This window comes from Aythya ferina (genome assembly GCF_964211825.1).
Source record: "Aythya ferina genome assembly, chromosome: 7".
Classification (NCBI taxonomy): Eukaryota; Metazoa; Chordata; class Aves; order Anseriformes; family Anatidae; genus Aythya; species Aythya ferina.
The window spans coordinates 34052021-34064286 of NC_140302.1; the positions used below are offsets into that span (position 1 = coordinate 34052021).

Below are 12266 nucleotides of genomic sequence, written 5' to 3' on the forward strand. Positions count from 1 at the left end.
CTGATAATTTTTACCCACGAAATACTTCAGGATTCAACATACGCTGGAAGGAAGTTGGTGAATCAGAGGCCAAAAAGGTGAGCCATAGAAGGATTTGTTGTACAAAGCAGATGTCCTTCTGCTCTTAAGTAACACTACAGTGGATCTGGATCCTTCTGAATACTTGGCCAAACCATGGCAGATACGCACCCTTGTGACTAAGGACATTAGCACCAGAGTTTTAACCCAGAATCCAGGGTATCAAAAATGTCATTAAACTCTCTAGGGACTGCTGCTGTTAATTTTGAGTGGGGAAAATGGAGCTGCAGGGGACTAGAAAATTCAGAAAATTGCTTGATAGGATAATTTGGCCCTTTAAAACTTTCAACCCACAGCATTTCCTGATTGTTTAGCTTGCTGTGGCATACATGTTATTGTTATTTATTTATTTATTTGTTAAGTCTTTGTAAGAGTTGAATAAAGCATGTCTCTTCCGAGCGTGTGTGGATAGCTGGCAGACAGCGCGGTGGTGTTTGTAGCAGATGAGAGAGCCCATCGGTGACTTAAAGACTTCTGTTGGAGCCAGCCTTAACAGTGCCTCTGGCCGTGCTCTTGTTCCCTTAATTGATTTACACAGCATTGACATGAGGTGAGCCATTCGCTTTTTATCTCCCAAATAGTAGGGAGCTGGTCTCTTCCAAGACAGAAGGTGGTTAAACAGCCATAAAAGATGCCCAGCCTGAGCTCTGTTATTTGCATTTACAGCTGGGTGCTGATAGCGTGCCCATTAGCATATCCATATGAAAAGCACGCAGTGGTTGGACATTTACAACATCCTGTTGTTTGGCCAGGATTGGGCATCTGCGAGCACAGCCTTCCACCCGCTCTTGAAAAGAGCAGCGGAAATCTGGGGCGCGGGGAGGCTGTGGAGCAGCTGGACGGCCGTGTTAAAACCAGGTACCTGGAGAGGCGAACAAGGAGAAGATTGTGAGGAGAACAAGCGGAATGGGGACTGTAAAGCAATTCAGCGTGCGGGGGTTCGGGTGGGACAGTTGTGGGTTTACAAAGAGCCATCTGAAGGATGTGTGGGAGCAGGAGTAAGAGATCTTTGTTGCAGCAGAAGATGAGCCAAGCGTGGCTCAGCGTGCTGCAGACGTGCAAAGTTTCCACATTTGCTACACGTGGCAGCAAAGGAGTCCTAGAAAGAGGCTTCCAAATAAACTGTTTAAAAACTCCAGGGTAAATATTCATTTGCTTGTCTTTACGCTTAATTCTGTTAGCAGATTTTATCCACAGATCCCAAAGGAGATGACCTTTCTGGGTGAAGCTGCAGAGACACAAAAGGATGAAAAAGTTCTGTGTAGTCGTGCAGCTGTTCACAGGCAGAGCCAGGAACGGATCCTCAGTGGCTGTAAAGTTGTTCGTAGCTGCACAGCAGTCTGTGGCCCCAGATTTCTTAGAGCACTGGACTTTGCAAACCTGTGTTTTCTTCCCTAATCAGCAGTGTTCATTATTATTTTAAAAATATCTGTCCCCGAAGATGTAGATATTCCAAGCAAGTGCTGCCTCTGGAAATTGCATGAACAAGTGCTTGCACTTTCGGAGTTTAAACACCATTAACCTCTGGGGTCTTCAGCTATTAACTGTCCATCAGCACAATTCTGTGGCATACAGATATTTGCCAATAAAGAATAATAGAAGATATTACTGTGATACCCACTGAGCAACAGCATTTGTTGTTCTATCACCTCACATAAATACCAGTGAATCCTGGAGTGGATAAGCAGCCCTTCGCCTCACTCTGTGCTTTAAAACTTGAGACTTGTCTCAGTTTACCACTGCCGTATTGTTTGATTTACTTATTTTTTCCCTGCCTTTAATATTTGGTAAACTCAATCTGGAGTCTTAAGAATCCAGCCCAATTCTGTGCATATCCTCACCGATATCACCATTACTTAGGCCTAAAGGTCTTCATTAAAATTGCACTGTCTTTGCAGGTGATGAGCTGGAAGGAGTAGCTCTTAGCTCTGCTGCTGCTTCCAAGTGCAGCAAAAGGTGCAAGAGTCAGCCGAGAGATTCCGCGGGTATCTAAGGAAGATCTTAGGAAGATCTTAAGGAAGCTGTGTTTTCCTTGCCTTGGGGCAGCTTATACCTGCACGTGTTTGTGTCATTAACAGTGGATCACTTCCAGATTAAAATCATGCTACATTTGCTGGAATGCAGTTTGTTCTTTGAACTATTGCCATGAAATAGCATGGCACTCTCTGAAGTAGTGTGCAAAGCATGTGAGAGTGAATTCTTTCTTGATAAAAATAAAATAAAACAGACTAAATGAAACCTTTTGACAATTATTTTTTTTCTAGACCTAGAATCAGTTATTTACCAACAGATGATATTTGTATACAGAGTAAAAGTATGATGATGATAGCTTGGTTTTGACTGAGCTTTCATTGAAATAATTAGTGGCTTCAGAGGCAAAATAACTGCTTTTGGCAAAGAATTAAAGCTATTGGAGCTTTTGCTCCAATGAAAATGTTTCACAAGTCCATGAAAATGTTTTGCTTAATGCAACTAAATGTATTCCAGACATGTTCATGCTATCTGAACCCCCAAAAGCTCTGATTTTTTTTTTATTCTTCACAACTCCCAAGTGGAGAATTACCAAGTATTTTAAGCCTACCAGTTTACTTTTGTTCCAAGATTGTGCAGGCCAGCCAGCCAGTGTAAGATGACGTGGAAGCCCTCATTCAGTTCCTGCTGTATGGTTGAAATCTGCTGGTTGGAATACTTTAAGCTCATTTGTTAATCTGTAGCAGTTAAATGCATTTTGTATGCATGTGCTTATATTTCGCTCTGTGCTTCCTTCCTACAGATTCCCTTCAAATTATTTCTAAATTCTAATTTCACTCATTTCTACATTTCAGTGTTGGGGCATATTGTTGTCTACACATCAGTGCCCTGTTCAGGCAGGTGCAATATGATTTATAGTATCAAGCAACTTGTCCTCCAAACCTGTTGGATGACGTTGCCAGGCTCTCAGGCTTCTGCCTCTTGCAGGACGAGGCTTTCTGTCACCTTGCCTACATGCACAGGAGCCTGCTGGCTGCCACCCAGCCCTCCTGGTGGGACAAACCCTGGCTGCAACTCAGGGCGGGTGGTCAGCAAGGGGACATCTGAAGTTTAGCCTCATGCCACATCGTTAGTTTCTTCTGCCGTTTGTAAGACAACGTAAATTTAGGGAGTGATGGTTTTTCTGGATCCTAGGGCTGTTTCTCTTCCTGCTGGTGTCACAACCTCTGTGTCGTCGAAAAGAACAGCTTTTGCGTTTTATATGCCCAAAGTCTGCCCGTAAAGGTTGGCAAGGGCACTTGGTTGTCTGCACAAGGTCAGCCAGGATGTCTAATAATTGTCCTAACACTTTACCTGTTATGGAACAATAATGAGAGTTTTTTCATTATTTTCGGGTGAGTGAACCTGGCAGATGCTGACAGCCAGCAGATGTGTAAAGTTCGAGGTGATTTGTAAGGGACCGGCTCATCTGACGCACGGTAATTGCACTGCGGGACATTGTCACTCAGCGTCTTGTCCCGCTCCGGCAGGATGAGGTAAAGGTCAGTTCAAAGAGCCGAGGGACGGTGCTGGGCTGAAATTAAAAACCTCATCTCCGTATCTCCGACCTCCGTACCCTCACCACGTGCCTGGTGCTGAGCGAGAGCCCCCAGCTCTGGATTTAGGGATCCTGTGGGCGACCAAATGGGTGTTTCGGTACGGAGCGGGCTTAAATCCCTCCTGTGGTGAGGCTTAGAAACTCTCCTCAGCCACCTGTTGGGGTTTTAGTCCTGCACGTTTACAATTTTTGGGCCTGGAAGTTGTGTGGGCTGCTTTGCTCAGTGCCTGTGTGGTGGGATCAGTGCCATGACGGGCACGCGGGGCCTGCCCAGCAGCACCGGGGTGTCCATGGGCCTCAGGAGCATGGGGTGAAGCACGGTCCTGTACATCCCCCACACCTGCTAGCACCAGGTGTTGCAGGACCCTGCTCATCCGTGCCTTACACCATGCACACCGGTTGCTGCGGCAGCTCAGAAGCTGAGGGCTTGCTGTGAAGAGTTGCCTCGCTTTGCCAGGCCTCTCATCTCTGCTCGGCAGACCTTCAGGTTGTCTCTTTCAGCTTAGCAAAGCCTGGCCATGAAAACTGAAGGAGGGCTTTGCTATAAACATGCGTGGATCCAGGATTTCCCCCACGCGGAGCTGTCGTTCAGAGCTCTCCCTGTTTCTTTAAGCCCCGAGTTAATGGTTGTTCGCCGACACGGATGGTCTGCGGGCTCTGGTCACGGTCTGTGTGCTGAGCACTGAGGGGTGGACTGGTCCTGGCGTGTGTGTAATCGTACTGTTGTGTAAGGGTTTGGCAGAAACCTAGCAGAAGTTTTTTTTGTGTTTTTTTTTTTTAGAGATTCCAACTTTGAAAGAACAGGCGAGTTCTCATTGAAAAGGTATTTTTCTAGAAATAACTCTTCTTTGTAGAGTAAGGAGTTTTTCTGTTGATTTTCTTTTGTTTAGTGTTCCAGGGTACTGCTCAGAGTTGTTTCAGCCAAAGAACAATTTTCTGACCAACCTGGCTGATTTTTTTCTGCACCTGACGTGGTATGGCTAACTTACTGAGCAAATTTGTTGAGGCGACGATTGCTGGTGCTCACTAAGGCTTGAAGCAGTCTGGGATGTGTTCAGCTGCTTCCACTTTGGACATGCATTTCAGAAGTATAACTGTGGTTTTCATGTAAAATTGTGAAAAGGAAGTTAAATTTTAGTAGTATAAGAAAACCCAGTCTTTGCTTTCACCAAGCTGACCTGCGAGGGCACATTTATTTGTCTGTGCAACTCTGTGTAACTCAATGGTTAGTGTTGTTCCTGAATTCGTTTAATTGACCTTTGAGAAGAGAGGGAATAGGTTCTTCTTCAACAAATGTCTGTTTCCAGACGATCATGAATCATGAGATTTTTTACCTAAGAGCGTGGAGATAGGCTTTGCCTTTGGAATAAGCTTTTTTTCACCACAGCACACTTTGTTCAAGTTTATGTATCCAAATTACATTGCTTTGCTTTTTAACCACAGCTGAAACCGTGTTTTGAATAACAGATGTGGAATACTGTCATCTCACTGTCACACCAATTGTTCATTGTTCTGAGAAGGTCACATCATAATTCATTAACAATAATTATTCCCTGGGTACACCCTGCACTTCTTCACTCAATTGCTTCATTAACTTGTGAGCGAATCTCACATTCACTGCTCCAATCAATGAAGATATATTTATAATGTACAAGTGGATGCTATTAGTTACAATATATTAACTGCCTAATTTAAAATAGAAAAGCTATCTTTATGAAGGGCAATTAACCACTAAGTGTAATTGATAATTCACATACCTATGATTAGGAAAGACAAATAATAAGAAAGAAATGAATCACCTGTGTTACTGAAGAAGACATTGGCATGCAGTTTTAATGAGCACAAGGGACTCTCTGGGTCAGGACTGGATTTCTAAGAATTGTTTGATACAAAGTTCTTTGTTGGATGTCTTATCTCGAGGTGATTTTGGTGTTTACATCAACCTGTTGGGATCCTCTTCCCTAGAAAAGGAACCCACACATTTTGTTGTCTCAAGAATCAATGCAGGGGGTTTCCTAGTAGAAAACATTTTTTCATCCTAACACAAAGAAACGTAGTAATATTTTAGTAAGAATTGATAAGCCTCTGGACCTATTCACACTAAAACTAACAAACGTTAGGCAAAGCACTGAGATACCTTTTAAAGGTCCCTGTTTTGTCATGACTGCATTGAAACACAACGGTTCTCCAAAAGGCAGACAACTCATCTTTGGAGCAGAGGCCTTTTCATGACATCCCCGGTGGCTCACTGCAGCTCAGTCATCAGCTTGGCAGGGTGAAGTGATTCTGGCACAATGCAGTGAAGAATGGTTAGAAATAACGTTTCGTTTCCTGTATGATGACAACTAGATGAAGTGGTTAAATTTTCATCTGTAGGTGTTGAAGCACGGTGTTAGCACCCGTGTTTGCAGGGGGGGAAGCAGAACTGCTGAGGCAGAGGACTTGCATGAGATCACAGAGCACTGATCCACAGGAGGGGTGTCCTTGGCTCTGGGCACCTCAGGCCGTATTTTCTTTCCTTCCTCGAGAAGTCAAAAATATTTATCAGTAAACATTTATTAATAAATCAGTTTTATGAGAGATTGCGTGATAAATGTGACCGAAGCCATCCCTGTGTTGATAAAAGCATCCTTCTTGTAGCATGATGCAGCTAGCTGGCCTCTTACTTGGGGTCTGCAGAAGTGCAAAACTGCTTTTATATCTCACATAAACACTGATCCACTGCTGCAGACGACCATTAAGTGGACAGGTGGAAATCCCAGTTAAAATGCTCATAACCATAAATTGCTCCATTTTCTGTACTCATGGCCATGCAGTTTGTGTGTGTACATCCATGGACTGGTCTAACAGTAGCTGGATTTGAGGGTTTCTGGTTGGTAATTCTATGGGATTTCGAGAAAGGTAAATACAGATTTATGGCAGGGGCTCTGCACGTGGAACTTGTAGTACTCCGATGAATTTTAGGGATGCCTTGGTCATGGTAAGGGTGACAGAGCACTGGAACAGGCTGCCCAGAAAGGCTGTGGACTCTCCTCGGAGATATCCAAAACCCACCTGGATGCCATCCTGTGCAATGTGGGGACATGTTAGATGTGGGACAGCAAAGCTGATACTCCCAACTCTGTTTTATGTGCAGTTAACTCCTCTGTTGCTTTTACACGACAGGATCAAAGCGTCTGGCCTGAAGCTGCGGTTCTGCACCAACGAAACACAAGCGACCCGAGAGAAGTTTGTGAAGAAGCTCCAGGGCCTGGGCTTTGACATCTCCGTGGCCGAAGTCACTGCCCCAGCACCAGCAGCCTGCCGCCTCTTGAAGGAGCGTGGACTGAGGCCACACTTGCTCGTGCACGACGGTGGGACAGTGCTGCAGCAGACACTGGGGCTTGGGAGGGGACAACCCAGAGAGATTTGGAGATTTGTGATAGAGCAGCTTGGTGGGGGGAACTGTGCCCAGCTTTGATGCTCCTACTCTTTCCTAAGTCACGAATTTCTGTAATAAACTTAATGACTGGATTTATATATTTTTTTATTTTTATTTCTTAATGTTTCAAGCAATGAATGAAAGCAAACACAAATCTAGGAGAAAATCATCAGATCCAATGGGATATGCAGCAGTAAGGGATTTGTAATTTATTTTTTTTCCTTTAGATCTTGTCCCTGAATTTGCTGAGATTGATAAAACAAACCCAAACTGTGTGGTTGTTGGGGATGCAGCAGAAAACTTCTCCTATGCAAACGTTAATGAAGCTTTCCGAGTTCTGATTGGACTGGAGAAGCCTGTGCTGATCTCCCTTGGAAGAGGGTGAGTTGAGCACTCTTTGTTTCCTTCTCTAGTCTGTGTGTTTTTTAATTTCACCCAGTAACTTGGTATGTAGTGGAAGCCAGATGGTGGTGTGGGTATTCACACTACCAAGTTTTAAGCAGTTAGTCCATGTGTTCAGCCCTGATCTGCCCAGGTATGTCAGTGAAAAATCCTCAGTGGGTAGGTAGTTCAGTCATCGAATTTGGCTTCCTGTCCCGAGTCACTTATTTGTAGACTTTCCAGTGATGTAATGAGAAAGTCAGGTGGTTATGCTGAGTTAGGTCTCTAAAACCAGGTGGTATGGATGCAGCACTCACTGGGATGAGTTCCATTTCAAGAGGAGGAGGAGGAATTGTAGCAGCCTTTAGAGAACCTGGACACCCTGTTGTATAAGTACAACAAATTCTAGCCTCCCATCCTTCAAAGTCAGCATTCAAGAGTGAGCTAGACCTCAATGAAACAATCCATGGGTTTGCAGGTGGTGGTGGGAAGGTCAAATAACAAGTTCTGAAAGCCACTGGGAATACATGGAGATATTTTTAATTCATACCCTGAACATCAAAGGTAAATTTTGAGCACCCGTTTTCGTACACAGGGAAAGTCCAGTCAGGGGATTTGTATGTTTTAGTAAAAACAATTCAGTTGGATGTATTCTGGGATTTTAAACAGGTGGTTATTAATGACAGTGCTGAATAATGACAAATCCCCGTAGCCTTGGAGGAGTTATTCTTATCTGCTGACCAGTGTATGGGCTTAAAAAAAAATACATGTGTTTAGTTGGAAGAAACTATAATGACTTTTTTTTCAGTGGTTCAATAGACCATAATGGGCATGAAAGCCCTTCTTAGTCTGTGGATTATTGATCCGGCAGGGTGGAATTTAACAGCGGGAAGGAGCAGTTAAATCCAGTGTGTTTCCATACCTCACACTTGCACGCTCTGATCCTGTAACATGGGGAAAAAATCTTTACAATTTTTTGGTGAGAAGGATAAGGAGAAAATGATATGAGCCAACAACATAATAGCTAATGTATGTAAAATAAACAAGTTTTGTGTCACATAATACCATCTTTCAAAGATAAATACAGAATAAACCTTTGTTTAAGATTGGCAGCATGAGCAATGCAAAAATACCTTTGTACCCCATGCATATAAAATATTTATTCCATCATTCATTGATGTAGACAGTTTTAAAGCAGTATTTTTTTTTTTTAAGGATTTTTTTTTTTTAATGGGAAATAACCCATGGTTGGACTTCCTGAGCTCAGTTTTCATTGTGAACATCCTGTTTTACGGTCAGTCCTTTAGATACTGCGAACATGAGTTCTGCAACAAATGCTGAAGAAGTTTTCAGACTTGAAGAATGGAGATTATAAACTGGATTATTTATCAGTTTATAGCTAAGAAGCATCACTGATGCCAAGGGCCGTAGGAAAGACAAAAAAAAAAAAAAAAACACACAAACCAGTGTCATTGTTCATGTATGGAATAAGTGTAATTGGTAGGACCTTAACAACACCTCTACCTTGAGCAAGCAGGTTGATTTCTGTTGAAGTTTTAGTTCATTCTATGGAAAACGAAAGTGTCAGAGTCACTGAAGCAGAATGCCCTCCTCCTGAAAATGGAGTGATTTACATTTAGCATCTGTTTTGGGCTGAGAGTGGGAATTGGCTTTGTAATTTCTTCTGTCATGCCACTGTCAGAAAATTAAGCTGTTTACGCTAGACTATAGAAGGTTAATGGCTGTTCTAGCAAAGGTCAAGTGGTCATTTTAAAGGGAAGCTGTGCTGAATAATCGAAAATGGCAGAAGGATAAGGCATAAAATCTTAACTGACTGCTCATCCTACATTTTTCTTCTCTGTCATACAGAAACCTGTCTTTGCTCTGATAAGGACGGCTTGGAAGACCCGTGTTAACGTGATTTGCTAGTCCAGAAAAATGCCAGAAAGATAGAAATTAATTTGGGAACTTTATGGCAATAGGAACATTTTTAGAAGGAGCAGAACTTAGCTTTGAGGGCTTTCTTAGTCCTGATAGCAAAGAGAGCTTAAACAGGCTTTTCTCGTGGGGGAGGTTTGTGATAAGCCATGGTGGTCAAGAGCCTGGAGTCTCCCTCCAAACTTTCTGGAGGAGGTGTTACAGCTGCTGGTTGGTGCCAGTCCTTGTGTGACATCTGCCAAAGGGTCTCTGAAGAGCGATGTAACTACTGGCCTTCATGAGAAACGAGCACTCTGTGCAGTAGAAAATAAGCCAAATTCATCCCTAATCCAAGCTAGAGGAAATCCCTTTGAATGAGTAGAATTGTGCCCTGGATGCCAGAGAGATACCTGGTCTGAAATCTTTTCCCCAGCACTGCACAGTACTTAGCCTGTCCTTTACTTAATTCCTGGTGCTAAATTAAAGCTTCAGAGTTTCTGATGACTTGCCTTTTCGGTGCAGCCATATGGACATCTATATAGGCACAGAAATAATAAAATGTACTTTCTTTAACTGCCAACACTTTCATTTCATTGGAACTTTATCACTTTCATTTCCAGACGCTACTATAAAGAAACTGATGGCCTGAAACTTGATGTTGGAGCATATATGAAGGCATTAGAGGTATTTTATAGCTTGCTTTATGCTTACTCGCTCTGTGCACCTTGTTAAAGAGTAACTGGTGTAAATATGGGTCGTCTTCTGTAATTACTCACCTCGGTAGAGGAAGTTTCCACAGACTGAAACTCATCTGCTGCATTCTAAAGATGGTTGGATTTATATTATTCACTTTTTCTGTATTTAAAACGGGAACTTTTACCATCATGGTACCTTTATAGGAAGTGAGGCCCTTGAAAGGAGGAGTCAGAAAAGAAAAAACACAGTATGTTGTCTGCAAGATATCCAAGAAAAACTGTTTATGTTTGGCATAGCATTTAACGCAGCTCTTGCCCTTAACAGCTTACAGCATAAACCCCTTATTCAGCAAGATTCTTATGTGTAGTCCTGTGTTTAAGCCTGATTAAGTCTGTGCATAACTGGAACCCAATAGATAAGCCAACCTAAGGGTGAGAGAATGAGAGAATCATTATCCTTCTTTTTACAGGCTTGCAGAGAGATTTTAGAAAAGTAAATAGAGTGAATTCAGAGAAGGAAGCAAAGTAGGGGAATATACTCACTACTCGAATACTTTTGATCGTTTCATGTGAAGGATATTTGTTATTTCTGTAAGAGTGATGCTCTTACCAAAATGAGTGATACTGGAACTGGCTAGGAAGACTGCTGCCGTGATGGAGAATGAAACAGATTTGTAACTTGAGATGTTTCAGGATGACTTTCTGTTCTGACAGAGAGCATTGAACCCTCCCATTATCCAAACCATCAGATAGCTATCTTCATCTGCTAATCCATTGTGTTATTTAAGGGCAGAGATCAATAATCACATACTTCTTATACAATTGACTGGAATTACAGAGTTGAACAAATCCTTTTCTGATCTATATAGCATTATTTGTCTCTTTTTTTTTTTTTTTTTTTTTTCCCAGTATGCCTGTGATGTTGAAGCTGAGGTAGTGGGAAAACCAGCAAAAGCATTTTTTGAGTCAGCCCTCGCAGAAATGGGAGTTCCACCACAGGAGGTAATGTTGCTGATGCCATGACTGTTGACTGTGCCACGTAGTTATGCCCCTATGCTGGTTTGCTGTCTTTGACAGAAAGTTACAGAAGATGTTGAGGGGAGTGTGGCCTTGAGGACATGGGAAACATTGGGTGGAAATACACTGAGTCTGGAAAAAAAAAAAAAAAAGTTCTTCATACATGGTGCAAAGAAATGCTTATATTCAGGATCTTTCTATGAATTACTAAAAAATCTGAAAGATTGCTTTGGAGGGGAAGAAAAATGTTTTACCCATTCTATCAAATAATGTGAAGGACTGAGAGTCAAGAGGATAAATGGTAGCAGGTTGGGGTCTGTTGAATATTTTCTGCCTTGCATGCACTTCCTACCCTCCTGGAAGGCATGGCATTATCTTTCCTCAGAACTTCTTTGCTGTCCTGAGGGTTTTTTTGACCATTTCCTGTTTCCCTTTTCATTCTCTTCTGTTTGCTCTGACTTTTACCATCTGTATCTTTACCTACTTTAGTTTTCCATCCTAATTTCCCTAATGTGGTTTCTGCCTTTACTTGTGTTCTTGTGATGAGCCTTGTTATTCACCTTCATTCTAAACCACGTGTACTTCTATTGAGAATTCCTTTATTTGGAGACTAAGGAAACCAATACAAAGGAATAAAGGTCAGGTTTCCCAAGGAATTATGGAAGACATTGTGCTTCACAATGTAACAGGTGCCGTGAAGGCTGCAGCCTGGTGGAATTGTAGCTAAAATGTTATTTCCTTTGCTGTCACGTTTTATTTTTATTTATTTATTTATTTATTTTAGTACAGTAAAGGGGGAAAAGAGAGAAGTAACAGAGGCACTGTCTGACCCCAAAACTCTTCTCATGTTACTGGTTTCATCAGGCTTTCCAGAAACACACCGAGTGTGTGATGCTCCCTGCTTACTTAGCACGGCCCCCTTTTTTTTTTTTTTTTTCCTCCCTGTAGTTGTGCCCTCTTTATTGATTTGTTGTCGTGTCGCACAGGACATAAGGATGAGTATGAGACGACTAACAGACGACAGTGAATTACAAGGCAATAACTCCATCACGGGCTTTCGGTGACATCATAAACAACAGGAGTGAAGTTTGGGTGGCTTGTAGGTCTGTGGAGCCTGGAGAAGAAATTATGGCCCTGTAATTCACTATGTGCTTGGGTCTTACTTTATTATAGAATGGGAAGATGGAAA

General features: G+C 42.4%; 1 protein-coding gene across 7 annotated transcripts in view; it reads left to right on the top strand.

Moving 5' to 3' along the window:
* Positions 1–12266, top strand: part of LHPP (phospholysine phosphohistidine inorganic pyrophosphate phosphatase) — a 62674-nt gene that overhangs the window by 3130 nt on the left and 47278 nt on the right. For 2 of the 7 annotated variants that reach the window (XM_084525992.1, XM_084525993.1), the window contains exons 2-5: positions 6812–6999; positions 7295–7448; positions 9986–10049; positions 10970–11062. In XM_084525992.1, coding sequence (XP_084382118.1) covers positions 6812–6999; positions 7295–7448; positions 9986–10049; positions 10970–11062 — 499 coding nt within the window. Of the gene's footprint in view, positions 1–30; positions 78–440; positions 629–6811; positions 7000–7294; positions 7449–9985; positions 10050–10969; positions 11063–12266 lie in introns of all 7 variants that reach the window. The other 5 variants (XM_084525994.1, XM_084525996.1, XM_084525995.1 and 2 more) reach the window with 5 other exon arrangements.